This window comes from Pristis pectinata, chromosome 17, assembly GCF_009764475.1.
Source record: "Pristis pectinata isolate sPriPec2 chromosome 17, sPriPec2.1.pri, whole genome shotgun sequence".
In the NCBI taxonomy this organism is placed as follows: domain Eukaryota; kingdom Metazoa; phylum Chordata; class Chondrichthyes; order Rhinopristiformes; family Pristidae; genus Pristis; species Pristis pectinata.
In genome coordinates this window covers 39,993,424-40,014,760 of record NC_067421.1, presented here as the reverse complement: position 1 = coordinate 40,014,760, position 21,337 = coordinate 39,993,424, and the positions used below count along the sequence as shown (strand labels likewise).

The following is a 21,337-nucleotide window of genomic DNA, read 5'->3' as shown; positions in this document are numbered from 1 at the left end:
AAATGTTGGGATATGTGTGTTTTTATTCCAATGTCAGTAGCCAAAAAAAAATTAAATTTACCAATATCAGGTGATCTCTGACAGATCCAAAGGGATTAGATGGGTGTGAATCTCTGGAGGGGGATGGATAGGCTAGGAGTGCAGTAGTGTATATTGTAGGGTAAAATTAACTGTTTCAGCATCCAGGTATTGTTCAGCACAAGTAATTTGTCTGTGGTCAATCTTCGTTCAGTATTTTGCAAACTTGTGTCCTTGCTTCCACCTAGAAACACCTTAAGAATCTGCCCCCCCCCCCATTCCTCCTCGAGCAGGTTTGCAGAGGAGTTTGGAGTAGGTAGGCTGCACAGTACAGATTGAGCTCTGGACATTTTGTAATTAAATCTGTCCTATGACAGAGAACTAATTTGGGTTGATGAAGTAAGGGGGATGGAGTTTCATGTGATTATGTGGGGGGGCATAGTTTTGAAATAAATTAAGGTTTGCGTTCCAGTACGTTGTGATAGCTGCAGTATATATAACTTGCAATTTTAGGTTTGCAATCGTGCATGATGTTTTATGATGCCTCATGTTAACTTTGTTCTAACTGTGTAGTGACCTGCATTAAGATATAATAACTTGCATTTTCCAGATTTTTTTCTGCAAGTGCATGGTGCTGTACTATTTGGGCATTATTCTTCTGTATCTTATGTCTGCTCAGTTTTTTTTAAGTAACAGGTATAATGAAGTGAAGTGTGCAATTAAAAGTGTAATGTAATAAAACTTGACATACAACCTAAATCTGTAGAGAATAAATTTGGATATAGTCTGATTATTTCTAGTGCAATCCACCTATAATTTAAAAAGAAAAATGTTAGATAGCAAAACAAATTTTTTTTTGAAACTTGCACGTTTACAGATATGGGTGTTCTTTAGCCTCCTGGAGCCTTTTGCAGTTTGCGGAGCTTTTTTATGGAAGCCTTGCTGGCATGTGGTGTTTCATCATGGAACCAGGGAAGCAAGTAGGTTACAAGACCAGCTCCTCCCTGCAGGAATAACATACTTTGCCTTTTTAGATTGCAGGATGGTGCTGTGGAACTTCCTACCTGCCATCCATTGTCAGGTGAAGGAAATGGAAATGTGGGAGAATTAGCAGAGCATTTCAAAAGAAACATGAATGTGGTTGGTTTGTTTTGTTTTGGGGTAAAAATGACTAGACAGCTGCTCCTGAAAAGTGATGTCTCCATCAGTTCTTTTGCAAAGTGCTCTAAAATTGTTTGTGTGAAAGTGACTTTAGTATTGGTATTAATGAAAAAACTTTGCATACAGATTGGCGATATAGCTATTGAGGTACTAAATCCATTGCAGTATGCTTAAAGATTCCATTTAATTTCTTTGGCCAAGTTCAGCTTGCATACAGGATTGCAAAATTTGCACTCTACTGGTTTATATATACAGCGACACCCATGTTATGGGTGGGTGCATTCCTAGAAAGCATTCCAATACGTGAAGCTGTGTCATCCGTGCATGTGTCAAGAACTGTAAGTTGGAAAAAATTTTGTTTATTTACTTTTTTTTCCCCCACAAACTTTTTGTTCCATATCCCAGATTTTTTGGTAGTGATTTGTGAATTCCACTGGGGCAAATTTCAGTTTCCCATATTGCCATAATGCAGGATCACCTGTATTGCATAAGCCAGTGTAGACGGCTCTTTAAGGGGAAACGATCAATTTTTTTTTTGTTACTCCTACTCTTGTGTGGAACCAATATCTTCATTTTGGCCGATGTGTGGCATTTGTCTTATCACAATGAGGCGTTCTGATCCCTGCTTGACCATGTTGGAGACTAGCTACAGCAGGGATTTGAAGGTTACTAAGGAAGGGGCAGCCACTGACGCAACTTTGGTCACTTCAGTTTGTGCAATTATTTTCTGATTGATTAGACTTTATAGCTTATTAACGGACCCTTTCTCAGGACGTGGCCATCCTTTATCTCATTCTTTTGTCATTGGAAGGAAACTTCAAATTGCCTGTCTCAATGTAGACAGGTCCTGTATGTCCTCCAGGCTGGTTCCACCTGCATTTTAGGTTCTGCTGATTATTGCTGGCACCCTATTTACCTGTCTGCCCACAACACAGCTTTGCAAATGGAGCCAGCTAATTTTTTCATGAGGGGATATTACAGCTGAATCCACCATTTTCTCACTTGGCCTCCACAGATGTCAATTAACTGTAATTCAGTAATGTAGCCATCTAATTGTATTCCTCTCTTCCTATTCCAAAACTCTGAGCTGAGTCCAATTGTAATTTGCTCCTCCTTGCTGTGGGGTAGCGAGCTGTGATAGTGCATGCTAAGAATTGGTCCTTGTACATTATAGGATTTAGTTGCAGTAATCACGTTGTCTTTCAGGAGCCATTTAGTCTTTGCTGCAGTCTCTGTTCAGAATATTGTTTTGTTATTATTTGCCTGGTAGGGTTGGCAATCCACCCAAAGGTGAAAGTGAGGGTATTTCTGGCAAGGCGAGGATTTCTTGCCTATCCCTGATCGCCCTTGAGGAGGTGTTGGTGACCTGCCATCTTGATTGTTGCAGTTTTAACAGTAATTAGCAAAAGAAATGGGAAATGTTTGTTTTAATCCGGGGAGTTATGAATTAGGATAATCACAGCAATTTAAAAGGCAATAGAATAAATTACCGAAAAAATATTGGTGGAATGGGAGTGTTGATGGAATCTGGCGGAATGTCGGTCTTCAGTTGTGTGTTGGATCTCTTGGTGACTGGCATAGGGAGAGAAATTGAAATGGGCTTCTGTGATGAATGGGATGGAAATGGAGAGGTGACTGTAATGAAACTAAGGATTATTTTACAGGGGGAAGGTGACTAAATCAATTGAATCTAGTTGTCTTTAAATGTGCTGTTGAAGTCTAGACTGAAATAGTTTCCATAGCAACATTAAATGCAGAGGATTCACTAGAGTATATTTCAGGTGGTAGGTCTTTAATAACTAAATGATTATAGCTTTGGGAAATTATTTGCAAACCTGACAAAACTTTAAGCAGTGTAAAGAAAGATCTTTTTTTTTAATCATATTGTACTGCTCTCCTGGTCTTTGTTGTAATTTAACCAAAAGATTTGGGTAGACCGATGAAATTAAAATTTATTTTGTTTTGAATTCAGGTACTGTGGATCCATCCTTGAAAGAGCAGAATGAAGAACAAATACGGTCGAAGGCTCAACGGCATCTTGAAGAGCAGCTCAAACAGTACAGAGTCCAAAGGCATCAGCAAAGGGTAAGTGCATTTGCAGAGAGACGAAAGGCACATCATCTTGTTTCTACTTAGCTGTTATTTGCATAAATTGTAATAAAGTTGTTAACCCAGTTCAGTAACGGCCCTCATTGACACCAAAACACTGACTACAAGTCCCGCTCCATTTTGGAGCAGTACAGGACATGTACAATAATGTACAAAGGCCCCATTTGGGTGAGTGTGGAAAGACTGTGGTTTCAGAAGATCATTGGACATGCTGCCACTGCTGGAGCAGAGAGAAGGAAGGAGTCACAGGAGTGAGTGGTGTGATCTAGGTTGTAAGTCTGAAAGGGATTATGACTATTGGGCTACGTTAGCTCGAGGAGAGCTGTAATCATAAGGTGTAGAACAGCGGAAAGGCACATTAATAATGGGGATGGAGGAAATAGCTTGAAGGGACTGATTTAAGAAAGCAAGTAAGACTTGTACACCTAGTTCACCACCACCTCTCATGGTAGTCACAAGAGACAAGTTTTGGAGTTGTTAGACAAACTAATTTGTCATACCAGAGAGGTAGTGAGGAAAGCTCTTGTCCTGGAGGGCTTTTGGGACCATGGGCCAATAGATGTAAATCAGGTATACTTAAGATGTATCACGTCTCAAATTAACCTTCTGCCGGATACCAAAACTTTGGGAGGAAAAATGTTTATTAAATTTTTATTGGCGAACCGAGGGATTTATTGTAGAGGATATGAAATGGTTTGCCTGATGCCAGTGGTAAATTATGAAGCCGAAATTATGCTCGAGTAAATGTATCAAAGGTAGAAGTGAAGGCAGTAATATGTCATAACCGCATGGATGGAGGCACTTTTTGGCTCATCAGGTCCATGTGATTTCCCCCTCTCCTTATCTCTCATTTACCCCTGTAACTTGTTCTCCCTCGCATGCCCATCAACTTTTGCTGTTGACCCACACTAAGTGCAATTCAGAGGAGCCAATTAGAGTTCAGGCACATCTTGGGGATGTAGAGGAACCTCGAGCATCCAGAGGAAATCCTGGCAGTCATGTGGAGAATATGCAAACTCCAGACAGACTGCACCCGAGCTCAGGATTGAACCCATGTCACTAGAGCTGTGACACTGAAGTTAGTGGAGCAGGAGGTGGGACAGAACTGTGAAGGATGAGGGTTGAGAAACTCTTCTACAAATTGAATGCCTGAGTCAAACTTTACACGTGACTCCTACTTATTGTGCTAACTGCAATTACTTTTCAAATTTCTATTTTAGAGCATGAAAGATAATGTCTGAGGAGTCTCACCTATGTATTTTGCATAACAAATCCTATTTGTTGAGGAACAGCCTTGTAGGAGAGTGTGCCTATTTTTATTTTTCAGTCTAAACAATCAACACCAAAAAATCAACTCTCCAGTACTTTGGACCCAGAGCTGATGTTCCATCCCGATCTACTTCCACGTGCTAGTACCCTCGCCTTGACCAAGGAATACACTTTCTTGAGGACCAGTGTTCCACGAGGACCCAAAGTTGGCAGCCTTGGAATTCCAAATGTTTCCAAAGATGAAAAGACTTCAAAGAGTTCAAAATCCAGCAAAATAAGGTCCCTTGCAGATTATAGAACTCAGAGTTCAGATGCTGGAAATAGTATAGGAAGATCTTCCAGTGTTGAAACACTAGGATCCCTGAAAGAAAATAGGACTGGTTCGTCTACATCTGTCATATCTGAAATAGGCTTTGCATCAGAAAATGATAAATTGGAGACTTCATTGCACACAGAGGACAATAACTCTGAGATTGATGCCATTGAACTTGGAGCAAGGCAAGATGAGAATGAAAGTGACAGTTCTTCATATAGCAGTATATCTACTACTGGCATCTATGGGACCATGCCCTCACTGGATGCTAGGCAAAAAACCACATACACTGTTGAGGGACAAGAAATTTCATCTGATGATATAGGGCACTTCCCTTCTATTGGAGAGGTACTGGAGGCTGCAGCAGCTGCAACAGCAGGACACGGGACTGAGCAGCAAGAAGTGAATGGAGCAGTGCGGAGCCGAAGAGACAGTTTATCCAGCAGGTAAATATGTTGCTCAATAGAATTAAAGTAGCTTTGCATCAGAGCAGCTCAAAGTAAATTCAGGAATTGGTTTCTGTTGCATTATTGGGTGTTCTTTGGTCCAAATCGGTCTTTATTCATCAATAACTGGACAGTTCTACGGGATACAGTAGATCAATAATGACAGTATATCAATAATGTTTTATGGCCTTTTTATTTGACAGTTCCGTTTGATATTCAATGGATGCAAGGCAAAATACTAGATCAGCAAAGGAGTAGACTACTGATGAATTTTTCAAGGAACCGATTTTATCGCATGTAAACATAAGAATTAGAACCAGGGGTAGGCTATACAGCCCAACAAACCTAATTCATAATTCTGTGCTTTGTTCACATTTCCACTTAATTCTCCATATCCCTTGATGACATTGGTGTGCAGAGACCTGTCTTGAATGTATTCAGTGGTTGAGCACCCACAACACTGAGGTAGACGGTTTCAAAGATTCTCCATAGAGAAGATATTTTTTCCCCCCTAAACTCTTATCCTGAGAGTATGCCCCTAGTTCTGGATGCCACAGCCCTCTAGTTGTAGGCACCCCCAGCCAGAGTAAATACAGAATAAATAGTCTCCTTCTCAGAATCTTGTTTGTCTTGAGGTGATCACCACTCATTCTTCTAAACTCAAGTGCATAAAGGCCATCATCTTCATAGGACAGTTACTCATCCCAGTATCCAATCTTGTGGATCTGCTGTGGACTGACTCCAAATATGTTTCCTAGGATACACAGACCAAAAGTGCAATATTTTAAATGTGGTCTGCCAAACCCCATAAAATCAAGAGTTTCTTACTTCTGTGCTCCATGGCCAACGTATTTTTGCTTTCATGAATATTTGCAATACCGCACTAACTTGCTGCATTTCATGGGTCAGCACATCAACATTTCTTTCTATATTAATATTTTACCAATTTCTCATCAATTTCCTATTTCCATCCAGACAATCCAGAATTATTCAGACTTGTTGGATGCAAGGCATGGAATAATACCACAGTTTTTATCTCCCTGTGACATTCTTAATACTAATAGGACAGAAATGGAGCTGTAATAAAGGTACTTGTAGCATTGTCAAAAAAATACATCCAGTGAGAATTCCCTAATTTAACCTGACCTTTTTATAAAAAGGTTTGAGGTTTATCTTGTTCAAAGAGTAAAGAAGGGGGTGGAAATTAAATAATGTTGATTCAGCACATGGCTAGTTTGTGTTAGAGAAATAATAGCTGAACTGGTGTTGCTGATAGCATCAGTGGGTAGGTTTATATTTCAATCAGTTTTGATATTGACGGTATATTCATTACTGCTTTGAGAATAACTAATAACAAAAAAAATTAGTTTCATTAATGGAGTAGATGAGTCCATTTACCACAAAAAAAATCACAAATTAGTGCACGTAATTTGCAGATCATGCATGAATTACAGATTAAATAGATTACATTTTTTTTGTTCAGTGGTGACCATGTTGTGTATGGGTGTTCAGGTCAGCTGTGTTGTAATTTTGTTATGCAGTGTTTCCATGGAAAGCTCCGTGCTGGAATCCCATGAGGACCTAATGCAGATTCTTAAAGAAAAAATGCGGCTTGAGGGTCAATTGGAAGCTCTATCCTCTGAAGCTAATGAGGTGAAAACTATTACTTTGATCTGTGCTTGGCTTTGGGACCAGAAAAAATGCAGTTGGCAATGATTATTACAGTAAACATTACAGAAATGTAGTCCTGGATTCACTTATTCCACTTTGTTTTCTTTAATCCTTGTGAGCTTTTCATTTTTGGTGCTTCATTGTTAATGCAAACCAGTTGAACAGCATGGTTAAGCTAAATTTCTTAAATCCACCAGATCTATTGTTGAATCTAATAAAATAAAAATCAAGTGGAAATTATAGCACTTTTTAAAATTTCCAAAACTGCTCTTCAAATTGTGAAAGCCCATGTTGTCTTTTGAGTGAAGAGCACTTGAACTGCAAATTTGTACTTCATGTTAAATTCACGAAAGCTTGTAATATGTGTCTGTCTGCCCATGTGACTTTGATAATCATTGTTTATCTGCAATAATCCAGGCTCTTGGTAATGCAGAGATATTTGTGGCAGTACTTTCTACCCATTTACAGTTGCTACGTGCAAAGTATAAATTCAAAATATCCCCCTTGGTTAAATAATCAGTGGATTTTTAAATATTTAGAGGAAGTTGTATGTTCATCTGCAGCAGTTCTGATTTTGATGTCAATAATTAAGACATCAAATGTTCCTTAGTAAATGACAAATAATCATTGCCGTTCTCTTTCACTTAAAAGGGTTTGAAGGAGAAGACTGAACTACAGGCCCAGTTAGCAGCTTTAAATGCACAACTGCAGGCACAGGATGAGCAGAAGGTGCTCAGTGAACAAAGGCAAAACACGTTGACCTCGGAAGTAAGCACCTTGCGTCAGACATGTTCCAGTCTAGAACAGGCCATGGCTGAGCTTCAGACCAACCTCGAGGCCAAGAATGCCAGTTTAGCTGGGCTAAACAATGATCTTCAGGTGGCTGAGGAGCAGTATCAGAGGCTGGTGGGAAAAGTTGAGGAAATGCAGCAGGCAATTCTGAGCAGAGATAATTCGGGTATGTCCTTGTTTAAATCTGCTCTGGACAGAATGTTGTGCTCTTTTTGTTTTTAATTTTCTCCCATCTTGATGTTCTAAGTCTTGCTGGATACAGTTTCACAGGTACTCGATCCAAGCAGTATCCCATCCATAATTATGCCTTAGCATGTGAACCTAGACAATCTTTTGGGGCCATTTGACACAGAAGGGCATCGAAGAAGATACATACTCCTTTATTTTGCACTTACAGGAACCAGTGGTTGAATTTAGGAGCCATTGCCTTCTGTTCCCCACTTTGTACCCATTCTAGTTCCTGAACCATGAGGTCATTATGTCACTTAGAAATATTGGAGTACATAATGCATCTCTAGGAAATGCATCTCTTAGACTGCTGGGATAAGGTGATTCCCAGCTGTGAAGTTGTGAATCCCGTCTTTGTTGCTTAAAGGTGCCATTGAATTTAAGTTGTGGTTGGTTTATAGCTGCTTTTACTAACTTTGTCTAGTCTTTCATACATCCTGGATTGTATTGATTTTAAGTACAAAAAATTTTAAGTACAAGGGTTTTACATTCTGGTGAAACTGACCGGTAAGTGCATTCTAAATCATTTTGTGAATGTGCTTGGGGTTCTGTTACATTTTCTAGTAACTTTTTAACTATTATTAGAAATACTCAGCAGGTCAGGCATCATCTGTGGAGAGGGAAACAGTTAATGTTTTGCACTGATAACCTTTCACTTTTCTTTCAGAGTTATGTAATCGTTTTCCCTTGTCAAGATCAAATACAAGTTCCTGTAACTTGCATAAAAGAAAACTTCTTCACAAAATATCAAAAAAGTTTTTGTATATTTTTCCAGTTCAGGCTGTTCGGCAACAAATGGCAGTCCTTCAGAACCAGCTTCAGCAAGCACAGTTGGAACGTTCCACACTAACGAGCCAGCTCAAGGCATCCCAGTCTGAGATAACTTCTCTGCAGCAGGTCAGGCACTGGTACCAGCAACAGCTGACAGTGGCACAAGAGGCAAGGGTTCGGTTACAGAGTGAAATGGCCAATGTGCAGGTATGCCACTACAGTAATTTTGCAGAATTTGCAGAGCATCTATGTTTAATTTAGAGGAAACTACAGTGCTTTTGGACACCATTTAGAGAAATAGGCACACAGGATGAATTTCCAAGTATTTTTGACAACTCTCTGTACTGCCTTGCCATCAGCATTCTCTATTCCTTCACTGTCCCCAATTTGTCAGTTATAGAGTCATACAGCACATTGGTCCATCATGTTTATGCTGACCATTAAGTACCTATCTATGCTAATCCATTTACAGCATTTGGTCCATGGCCTACTCTGACTTGATTCAAATGATCATCCAGATGCTGCTTACTCTTTGAGAGTCGCTGCCTCCACCACCCCCAGACAGAGTGCATTTCAGATTCTAACCACCCTCTGGGTAGAAAAATATTCTTCCTCCGTTCTCCTATAAACCTCTTGCTGCTCACTTATAAACATATGCCCTCTGATCTTGGACACCTGTGCCACGGGGAAAAGTACCTTGCTATCTGCCCTATCAGGTACTCCCCTCAGCCTTCCCTGAAGCCTTCCATCCCAGGCAACATCTTGGTGAATCTCCTCTGCACGCTCCCCGGTGCAATCACGTCCTTTCTAAAGTGTGGCGATCAAAACTGCACACAATATTCCTAATATCCACAACCAATGAGGAGAAATGTTCTCTAGCTGAATATTGGGAAGACTAATCTAGTGTTTTCTGCTCCACTGCAAACTCTTTTTCCTAGGCCTGACTATCCTTCGCTGAACCAGGTTGTTTACAATCTTGGGGTCAACGTTGACTGCCTACCTAAAACTCTCCACCTCCCTCTTCTCCCTTCTTATAGCTCCTTGTGACATCTAGCACTCAGGGACATCATACTATATTAAGTGTGCTATATAATTAGTTATTATTGTTGTAGTTAGTCACGTTTAGTTGTGAATGTAAATTTAAATTGGTCCTGTTTGCTTGTTCTTGGTTTAGCACTCATCTGCAATAGATTCAATTTTTGAATTGTATTATTTAATTGAGTACTTCAATTGCATAGTTCAATGTCTGGCTAATGTTATTTTAATTTGGACTGTTTATAAATGTGTAAAAATCTTAGTTTACAAATATTCTTAGAAAATAGTTTCTCAAATAAACTACAACTTTTGGAACAAAGTAAAGAATACCATAAACTTTTTATTTTCTGGTAAGTTTAGTGTTTTCCATAATGTGTGAATCATCATTAAAACAAGTTTTAAAAAAAAATCATAGGCTGGTCACATGACTCAAGCAGCAATGCTGGAGCATCTGAAAATAGAGAACGTATCTTTGTCTCAACAACTTACGGACACTCAGCAGAGATCCATCAAAGAAAAGGAGCGCATTGCAATCCACCTGCAAAACATCGAGGTAATAACTAAAGATTATCGTTGTGTGGCAATTGAGGAATGCAATTATTTGCAAAGAAGTTTAAGTATGATCCTGTTCCTCCTGTTATTTTTAATGAGTGCATCAGATCTGTGAAAGTTTCATGCTTGGATTGTACTATTGCTGCTAGTAGAATCCTAATGCTGCTTTCAACTGGCAGCGATCAGATTTTTAAAATATGTAAAACCTTTTTAAAATCAGAGCCTAACTCTGGCAGGCAACACCTCCCTGGTGGTTGATAACATGTCATTATACTTGTGGCTGATCTTCCTGTTTTTGTAAACTTGTTTCATGAAACCCATCGCTGCTTGTCATCTACCCTCATTTTCTCTTATGGCTAATGCCAGTTTTACCACTTCTATAATGATATTTTATGTTGAGCATGTTTTATTAATGAAAGTTGTTATTTCTCATACCTTTTGATGTGGAGACAAAAATGAGTGAGTTCTGTGCACTGTTTACATTTTCAATGCATCCTCCTGAACAATGGGGATTTATTTATCATTTTTCTAAATTTTTTTTGAGCTTCATTAAATATGAAGCTTGCTCCCTATGGATACATGTAATTTGATGAAGTCACCTTTACTGATTCATCCTTTAAAAGCTACAACATGGACTTCACCTACCCAAAAATAGGGACCTTAACCAGTCTCTTGTACAGCTGCATTGTGTTGAAGAATGGATTGTAAAAACTCTTTTTACCTTTTGTTTTAAAGGCATACCGGCTGACAGAGCCTGGTCTTGGTCATTGTGGAGTAACCATTATTGAATGATTTTGTATTTGAACCTCTGTTAATAAAACAAGTTCTAAGCAAAGTATGATCCAGCTAAGTCTGCTTGATTAAGGCAGCAAATGATTTTTGATGTATTTTGGTGTTTAGAAACAATATGTTCCATGATAGGTTGACATGTTGGACCAAGAAAAAGCTTTTCATCAGATCCAAGAGGCAAAAGCAATGGTGGAAGATGATCTGTCAAGGAAACTTGAAGAATTTGAGGAAGAGCGGGAGAACCTTCAGAAATTGGCCAATTCTGCTTCAGCATTGGAACGAGAGCTTGAGGAGGTAAGGAGCTCTTGTTGTATAAAAAGTGGCTATTTCCTTTTGTAAAATGTGTGTTTGCTGAGCTAACAGTGTCAATGAAGGTGTTGCAAATGATGTTTATACAGACCTTCAAAAGGCATTTGGCAAAGTGCCATGTAACATATTAGCTTGCAGAATTAAAGGTTGCAGGATTAAAATGACCGCGAGTCTGTGGAGAAAACAAATTGACTAAGGGATAGAAAATAATGGTAGTGAACAGTTGTAGTTCCAGAACACAGCTTTGGGTCAGAATTGGGACCAATGCACTCTTTTGTGATGGATTGGAATTGATATACAGGGGGTAATTTCAGGTTGGGAGATCAAACCTCAGAAGGCTGTAGACACTAGCAAAATGGTTAGACATGACGCACAAAATTTTACACTTTGAACTGTGTAGTGAAACATTTCACTAGGCAGAGTGTGGAGAGGCAATATGAAATGAGTGGTGCAATTTTGAACTTTTTAAAAACATTTATTTTGGCGATCTGGGCATCGCTGGCAAGGCCACTATTATTGTCCATCCCTAGACCCAGGATTTGGGTCTAGTGAAGATGAGGAACGGTTCTGTCTCCAAGTCAGGATGCTGTGTGGCTTGGGAGGGGAACCTGGAGGTGGTGGTGTCCCAATGCACCTGCTGTCCTTGTCCTTGGTGGTCATGGGTTTGGGAGGTGCTGTCAGAATAACCTGGGCAGTAACTGTAGGGCATTTTGTAGATGGTACACACTGCAGCCACTGTGTGCCAGTAATGGACGGAATGAATGTTCAGGGTAGTTAATTGGGCACTGAGTCTGCATAGGGTAGAGCTGCTTGAACATTGCTAGAGCTGCACTCATCCAGTTAAGTGAAGAGTATTCCATCACACTGACTTGTACCTAGATGATGGAATGGCTTTGAGGTGTCAGTGGGTGAGTCAGTTGCCCCAGGATACCAATTCTCTGACTGATTCTTGTGGCCACTGTATTTACGTGGCTGATCCAAATGTTATGGTGGGAAACTCTGTGAAGGTAATGACATTGTATGTAATCAGAAGGTGATTATCCTGCCTCTTATTGGAGATGGTTATTGCCTGGCACCTTTGTGGCATAATCAGAATCAGGTTTATTATCACTGTCTTGTATGAGGTGAAATCTACATATCTTATGACATGTAAATGTTACTTTCAGCTTATCAGCCCATGCCCGAACGTTGTTCAGGTCTTGCATGCAGGCAAGGACTGCTTCATTTGCTGATGAGTTGTAAATAGAATTGAACGTCCCCATCTCCGACTTCATGGTGGAGGGAAGTTTATTGCAGTTGATGGTGGTTGGACACTGCCCTTGAGGAACTCTTGCAGTGATTTCTTGAGGCTGGGGTCTTCAACATCCACAACCATCATCTTTTTTGTACAAAATATGACTCTAGCCATTGGGCTTCAGTTTTACCAGTGCTATAATGCTATAATAGATCCAGTGCTGCCCTGGTATCGAGGGTAGTCACTTTCAGCTCCCTTCTGGAATTCAGCTCTTTTAGTGTAGGTGAATTAAGTGATAATTAGCAGTATTTGGATTTGTCCTATGTAGGTAGTTCTCAAGATGCCGGTGTTGTAATTGTATGAGGATAGCTTGGCTAAAGGCACACCTATTTCTGGAGTGCATGTCTTTGGTGCTGTAGTTGGGATGTTGTCCAGTCTTGTGGTCTTTAGCATTTCTAGTCCTTGCTGAATTTTTTTTTGAAATTGTGGAGTGAATTGAATTAGCTGAAGACCTGACTTCTGTGATGGGGGGGACCTGAGGAGTAAGCCAAGATCTATCATCCACTCAGGACTTGCAGCTGAACACAGCTGCAGATGTGCAAGCTATCTTCAGCATTCCCATTCTGGACCTTGCATCGATGAGGATGTTCTTGGAAATGCTGCCTCTATTAACTGTTTAATATTCTTTTGCCACTCACAACTATTTGTGGCAGGACTTCAGAACTTCTGGTCACATCCATTGGTTGTGAGATTGTCCAGTGTTGCAGCTTCATCAGATTGGAGATGCTCAGTGCTTTCCTGTCATGCCCATCTGCCCTTATTAAACCAATTTTGATTGAGTTTTGATCTAACAGATCTGTTCTCTCTCATTTAACACAATTGTAGTGTTGAGGGTATCCTTGGTATGAAGATGGAGTTTGTCTCCTGTAGGACTGTGCAATGGTCATTTCTACCACAGCTATCCTGACAGATGTTGATTGGTGAGAGTGAGGTCAAGTAGGTTCATCCCTCGTTGGTTCACTCGCTGCCTGCCATAGACCCCACCAGGGAAGCATGTTCTTCAGGGCTTGGCCAGCTCAGTGGTTGTACTACCAAACCACTCTTGCTGATGGACTTTGAAGAAGACCCCCCCCCCCCCCCCCCCCCCAATGCCATTGCTTCCTTACTGACTATCCATGAGACACTGTGGACCATTAGCAGCAGAAGTATATTCATCATTCTTTCACATATTGTCCAACATAGAAGAGTACTGCTCCTTCAGTTGAGGAAGGGCAGAAGGTGGTAATTAGGAGGTTTCCTTGCCCATATTTGACCTGATACCATAAGGCTTTGTGGAGGCTGGAGTCAATATTGTGGACACCCAAAGGTATTCCGTCCTGCCTCTGTACAAATCTGCTTCTCTGGTGGTCAATGATGCAGGACCTACCTAGGGATTATGATGGAAGAGTCTGGTCCGTTGTCTGAAGTTTGATACTGTGATTGATGACTGTGTCAGACTATTGCTTGACTACTCTGTTATATTGTTCTCTCAACTTAGATGGCATTGCACAAACATTTGCAAGGAGGACTTTGCAAGGTTGAATGGGCTGGAAGCAACTTTGACAGATGTAACATCGGCTTTTGTTCTTCCTCTGTTTCACTGTGGCTCTAATAATCTCCAGACTTGGGCAGAAGTGAGGACTTATCTACTTCAGACCTTTCAGCTTCCCAAGTACCTTCTCCACTACTAAGGAGAAGGTACTTGGGAAGCTGAAAGGTCTGAAGTAGATAAGTCACTTGGACTAGACAGACTACACCCCAGGGTTCTGTAAGAGGTAGCTGAAGAGATCGTGGAGGCATGAGTAGTGATCTTTCCAGAATCACTAGATTCAGGAATGGTTCTGGAGGACTGGAAAATCGCAAATGTCACTACACTCTTTAAGGAGGGAGGCAAAAGACAGGAAATGATAGGCCAGTTAGCCTGACTTCAGTGGTTGATAAGATGTTAGACTATTATTAAGGATGGGGTTTCGGGGTACTTGGAAGCACATGATAAAATAGGTCGAAGTCAGTCTTAAGGGGACATCTTGCCTGACAAATCTGTTGGAATTCTTTGAGGAAGTAACAGGCAGGATAGACAAAGGAGAATCAGTGAGTGTTGTTTACTTGTATTTTCAGAAGGCCTTTGACAAGTTGCCACACATGAGGCTGTGAAACAAGATAGGAGCCCGTGGTATTACAGGAAAGGTACCAGCATGGATAGAAGATCGGCTGACTGGCAGAACGCAGAGAGTGGGAATAAAGGAGGCCTTTTCTGATTTGCTGCTGGTGACTAGTGGTGTTCTTCAGGGGTCGTTGTTGAGTCTGCTGCTTTTCACGTTGTATGTCAGTGACCTAGATGATGGAATTGATGGCCTTGTGGCCAAGTTTGCAGATGATATAATGGTAGGAGGAAGAGCAGGTAGTGTTGAGGGAGCAGGGAGTCTGCAGAAGGACTTGGACAAATTGGGAGAATGGACAAAAGTGGCAGATGGAATACAGCATAGAGCACTTTGGTAGAAGGAATAAAGGCATAGGCTCTTTTCTAAATAGGGAGTGAATTCAGAAATCGGAGGTGCAAAGGGACTTGGGAGTCCTAGTGCAGCATTCTCTAAAGGTTAACTTGCAAGTTGAGTTGGTAGTAAGAAAGGCAAATGCAATGTTAGCAGAAAGGATCAGAATATAAAAGGAAGGATGTAACGCTGAGGCTTTATAAAGCATTGGTCAGACCACATCTGGAGTACTGTGAGCAGTTTTGGGCCTCACATCTAGGGAAGGATGTGCTGGCATTGGAGAGGGTCCAGAAGAGGTTTACGAGAATGACCCTGGGAATGAAAGGGTTAACGTGTGAGGAGTGTGTGATGGCTCTGGGCCTGTACTCGCTGGAGTTTAGAAGGATGAGGGGGGATCTCATCGAAACCTACCAAATATTGAAACGCCTTGATAGAGTAGACGTGAAGAGGATTTTTCCAGTAGTGGGAGAGTCTAGGACCAGAGGGCACAGCCTCAGAATAGAAGGACGTTCCTTTAGAACAGAGATGAGGAGGAATTTCTTTAGCCAGAGGGCGGTGAATCTGTGGAATTCATTGCCGCAGACGGCTGTGGAGGCCAAGTCATTGGGTATATTTAAAGTGGAGGTTGCTAGGTTCTTGATTAGTGAGGGCGTCAAAGGTTACAGGGAGAAGACAGGAGAGTGGGGTTGAGGGGGGAAAAGAAGAATCAGCCACGATTGAATGGTGGAGCAGGCTCGATGGGCTGAATGGCCTAATTCTGCTTCTATTTCTTGTGGTCTTATGGTAATTTAACTGCTGCAAGGCAAATGTACCCTATGGTGACTTATTAATGTTGTTGCATTTATTATTTTATCTCACGAACGTGCTGAAAGTGTGTTCTCGTCTTCAGGTTAAGTTAACCCTGCATCAGCGAGAACTCCAATTAGAAACTCTGCGACAGGAACAAATGGAACTTCTGAAACAGCTCACGGACTCCCAAGAGGCCTTGCATACCAAGGACCAATCCTTGAATGAATTGCAGGCACGTTATGATGAGCTGGAGACCCGTCTAGCAGAGATTCAAACCGAAACAAATGCCAAAGATGATGCAATCCAGTTCTTGCAAAATGAGAAAATTGTTCTGGAAGTGGCCCTACAAACGGGAAAGATGGATAAAGGTGTGCTGGAGGAAGGAACCAAAAGGCTTGAGGAGGGAACTGAAGTGGTGTCTGAAATTCTAGAACAGCTTCGTCAGGAAATTGCTGTAAAGACTGGGCAGGTAACGGAAGTTTAACAGTTCTGCGAAGTACCATGTTTGGAAAAATAAGGATTTTATCTAATCTAGCTCTTTTTTAAAGAAAAATATAGTTTATAGCAAGTTGTATCTTTTTCTATTTGATGTACTATCAGGTGATATTTTTGGCCCTAGGTTATATAAAGATAGGATGTAAACCATTGCTTCTGTTACAATGGCTTTTCATTGGCAGTACTGCAGCTTTATTTTTTAATTATTATTGTGTACATTTTATCAAATATGAGTCGAACATTAGGTTGATGAAGAGGTTTTAGTGGGGTTCGGGGTAAACCCATGGATGAATTTGCACTAAATTATGAGAATGTTACATCTTAAGGTATTTGGAGAACTTGTCATGTGGGTCAGAACCCTGACAGAGTGTTGGATGAGCTGGTTTACTCAAAGTGGAGGATTGGAGATCGGGAACAATCAACTCTGGAAGAGACAAACTATGTCAGGGGTTGAGTAGCACACGGCCTGAGGTGTCTGAGAGGTAGAAATGGGCATTCTTTGTCATAGTCATATAGCAGAGAAATGAGCCCTTCGGCCTATCACCTCCATGCTGACCTTTTTCCCCATCGACACTAATTCCAGTTTCCCTCATTAGTACTGTATCCTTCTATGTCTTGCTTATTCAGGTGTCTGTCTAAATGTCTCCTAAATGATTTGTATCTAATTCCACTACCTCCACTGGCAGTATGTTTTAGATATCAACTACTGTTTATTTAAAAAAAAAACATTTTTCCCTACGAATCCCCTGTAAAATTCCTTCCTCTTGCCTTACATCCATGCCCTCTTGTTTGGGAAACTCCTGGACATGGGAAAAAGATTCTGACTGTCTATCCTATCTGTGCTTCATAATTTTATATAAACCTCAGTTATGTCACTCCCTCAGCATCCTTCGCTCCAGGGAAAACAAGCCCAGCCTATCTAATCTCTCCCCGTAGATAAAGTCCTTTGATCCAGGCAACATCTCGGTGAATCTCCTCTGTACTTGCTCCAGCGCAACCACAACCTATAGTGTGGCCACCATAACAGCACACAACACTCTGTGTGGCGGTGGAGAGGATGCAAGGTTAGAAACTTGGCTTGTGGTTGGGAAAAAGTATTAAGCAAAATACCACAGATACTGGAAATCTGAAATAAAAACGTAAGCTGGGGAAAAACTCAACAGCTCTGTGGAAAGAGAAATTTAATGTCTATGGTAGATAACCTTTCATTAACTGGTTGTTGTAAAAGAAATTTTGCATTTCTTAATATCTAGATTATTGCCTCTTGGTATTTTTACATGAGGCATCAGTTTATGCTATTGATTTACTCTTTATAGATAGAAAATATGCAACAAGAGAATGCCAGTTTTAAGAAACAGACTCAGAAACTGAAGGAACAGCTTGTTCAACAGAAGGTAAATGTTCCAGTGATTTGTGGGATGTAGTCTGGTCACTTGAAGTATTATCTGGCTCATAATATACACCTGTTCCTCTAAGTTGAGGGTTAACCTTACTGGGGACTGAGCAATGATCTGTTTGCTGTTAATGGCACATCTTCCTTCAGGTAATGGTGGATGCATATCGGCGTGATGCAAACTCAAAGGATCAACTAATAAACGAGTTAAAATCAGCGAAAAAGAAGCTGGAGTCAGTGGTGAAAGAGTTGAAGCAAGAAGTTGTTGTGCTGCAGACTGATAAGAAATCCACACAAAATGAACATGTGCGGTTGCAGAAGGAGATTTCTCGTGTCCATCAACAAATGACTGATCTGGAAAGCCAACTTCAGTTGGCACAGGAAGAACGAGATGAATTGAACACAGAGCTTCAGGTAATGAATCACGTGTCAACCTCCTTGTCCTTTAAAAATTAGTATTAATGAACTAACCTTATTTAATTTCATTGCTTTTATCAACAGCCAATTCAAACTCTAATGTTGTACTTTCTAATAGTCGTTGCAGTTTGACAGGAACCAGCTCGTGTCACTCTCTCAGGAAAATGAAGAGCTTAAGAAGCAAGTGGAGCAGATGCAGGATGAAACTAAAAAGTGAGGAAAGCTTTTGTTTAAACTTGATCAGTTCTTATTAATGTATTTTATTTATTCAGAAATTTACAAATTTAACACTTGGGCAACAATGGCAAATATTGATCATTAACACTTTCTGCCTTTGGACTTCCTAATAATTCCTGTACACTAGTTTTATTTGCATAATTGTTTCTCACAAGCTAACGTGAGAAATAAGAACATCTTTCTCTAGCATTTGCATTGCAATCTTTGCATTATTGGCACAATCCAGAATTAACTCTTAGATTTTGTTTAAAAAAAAGTGCAAATAGAAATGCAATGAGAATGTGACTATTCAAGGTTTGGTTTTGTTTATCTGGATATCATTTTAATATGAGCAATTCCTGTTTTCCATCCAGAGCTTTCATTATTGACTTCAAATTTATGCAGTGTAATCACAAAGGTCCTGCCTGTAAAACTGCACGACCTTCGCAATGTGTTTAAATTCAGTGCAACTTTGTTGTGAAGACTCAACACAAACTTTTATCCCTTTTCTTTGTCCTTCTGGAACTACAGATAAAGAACTGTTGTGTTCAAGATGAATTTCATTTTCCTGATTGTATTTAATTTGTTTTTCTCCCCCAGGGGCATTTCTGAACAGAAGACTCGAATGAAGAAACTTGGCACAGATCTCACCGCTGCACAGAAAGAAATGAAAGCCAAACATAAAGCTTATGAAAATGCTGTTGGCATCCTGAGCCGTCGCCTCCAGGAGGCCCTTTCAGCAAAAGAGACTGCTGAGGCGGAGCTCAACAAACTAAAAGATCAGGTCATAGAGGATGGAGGCAATAATTTTCTGCAAGTATGTTACCCTTCCTGAATACCAAATCTGCTTTGCTAATATATTTACATTGACTAATTTGCAGTTCAATATTTGAGGCAAATAAAGTTAGGAAATGAGAGTTAAATGGACAAAGGAATTTGATAACATTTTTACAGCTGGGTCATTCAGTGCATCATGGTTGTCCTGGTTCTTTTGAAAAAGGCATTTCCTATAAATCCTACCTCCTCTCTTTTTCGTACACCTCTGAACTGTCAACGGCAGGAATTCAGTGAGAAGAAACAACAGATGAAGTGAGGCTGAATCTTGAATACTATTTTAATAAAGTGATTTGGGCTTTGTGGTCATGACTGTGGATTAGCAAACCAGAAGTTGAGAGTCAAATCCGATTGTAGCATGGTAATTCTGATTATATAAACTATTGTTATCATTGAAGCCCACCTGTTTGATTATCCCCTTCATGAAGGTGAACCTTTCTTTCTAGTGTGACTTTTACATCACTGTAGTCACACCATGTAATATAGTAATGAACTTTGAGTTGCCACTTAGTTGTAAAATCCCAGAACGTAGATGAAATAAATAATGATGAGTAGTCTAGTACATTGGAGAGACAGACTAATGAGAAGCAACTTTCCGTTAATACACTCTCTCGCATGTTAAACACTTGATCTTGGATAAGGCCAGTAGATAAGACATGAAATAGAGACAGGCTTTGACTTGAAGGGATGTTTAAAATTTGCAGGCCAGATCATTGCATCTCTGGCAGAGTGGTCCTTCATGCCTCTAACTCTGGTATTGAAAAAGCAGTCATCTCAGCTTGGTGAAAGTTCCACATACCTTGCCATGTTTTTGTTTGGAGTGGGTGGTAAGGTGCCAAAATGCAGCATTTACCAAGAACACTCTTGTCCATGGGGTTTACTTTTCAGTAGAAATGTGAAATTTATAATGTGGGTCTTGGCACTACTATCGGCGATCTTTCTTGAATCGTGCTGCAAAGCTTCTTCCCACCTTTGTATTTGTTAATAGGAGCAGGTTCAGGCTTTGCAACTGGAGTTGCAGGCAGTGAACCACAGCAAATTCATGCTTGAGAAGGAACTGCAAGAGGTGATCTCTCTCACCACTCAAGAACTGGAGGATTATCGAGAAAAGGTTTTGGAGCTAGAAGATGAGGTAAAAACTAAATCTTTCTCAAAGTATGTGCATAACCCTTAGGCAAACTCTGAGATTTCATTTCATGTGGTTTATAATATTATCAAGATTGTCATTAGTGAATTAATTTCTCTATAATTTACTTAAAGGCATAAAGTACTATAAAAATTCATGGAGTAATTCTGCGATCTTTGTATTCCCTTCTCCCTGTGCCACCTCAAAAAGTCAAAAGCTTAAGTGATAATGAACATGGTATTAAAACAAGTTGATCTTGGCTTGTAAGTAACTTCTAGACTTCCGTCCAACTCCTGTGGTATGATGGCTCTTGACATTTTAAAGCTGAAAATCTTGCTTTTATAAAGTACCCTTCATAAATTTGGGTCATCCAAAAGCACTTTGGATCAAATAAAAGTATTCTTGAAATGTAGTCAATGTTGTACTATATAAAAATATTTTTATGTGCTTTCACTGTCATGAACTAAAGTCTTGGAGATATTTCTGCATAGTGAAAGTAAATTCGAAAGGGAATCTGACCCCATGTGCCTTTTATAAAACACTGCACATAAGATTTTTATTTTCTTTTACTACAAATTACGTGTGCACTGTAATGGTTTTGGTTCTCTCCCTCCCACAAAGCTTCAGGAGTCGAGAGGTTTTAGGAAAAGGATAAGACGCTTGGAAGAAGCCAATAGAAAGTTGACTCTAGAGTTGGAACATGAACGAGGGAAGCTGGTTGGCTTAAATCAATCCCATGCTGCATTAAAAGAGCACACCAACGTCTTGGAGACTGCCCTGTCCAAGAGAGAAGCAGATCTAGTGCAGCTTAACCTCCAGGTAAGATAAGATATCTTTAT

General features: G+C 40.2%; 1 protein-coding gene across 7 annotated transcripts in view; it reads left to right on the top strand.

Annotated features, from left to right (window-relative positions):
• Positions 1–21,337, top strand: part of golga3 (golgin A3) — a 53,926-nt gene that overhangs the window by 14,460 nt on the left and 18,129 nt on the right. For all 7 annotated transcript variants that reach the window (XM_052032544.1, XM_052032543.1, XM_052032545.1 and 4 more), the window contains 14 exons: positions 3,152–3,264; positions 4,616–5,316; positions 6,858–6,969; positions 7,639–7,945; positions 8,783–8,985; positions 10,229–10,366; positions 11,287–11,448; positions 16,118–16,486; positions 17,829–17,906; positions 18,056–18,319; positions 18,441–18,535; positions 19,139–19,355; positions 20,361–20,504; positions 21,120–21,317. In XM_052032544.1, coding sequence (XP_051888504.1) covers positions 3,152–3,264; positions 4,616–5,316; positions 6,858–6,969; positions 7,639–7,945; positions 8,783–8,985; positions 10,229–10,366; positions 11,287–11,448; positions 16,118–16,486; positions 17,829–17,906; positions 18,056–18,319; positions 18,441–18,535; positions 19,139–19,355; positions 20,361–20,504; positions 21,120–21,317 — 3,101 coding nt within the window. The remainder of the gene's footprint in view (positions 1–3,151; positions 3,265–4,615; positions 5,317–6,857; positions 6,970–7,638; positions 7,946–8,782; positions 8,986–10,228; positions 10,367–11,286; positions 11,449–16,117; positions 16,487–17,828; positions 17,907–18,055; positions 18,320–18,440; positions 18,536–19,138; positions 19,356–20,360; positions 20,505–21,119; positions 21,318–21,337) is intronic.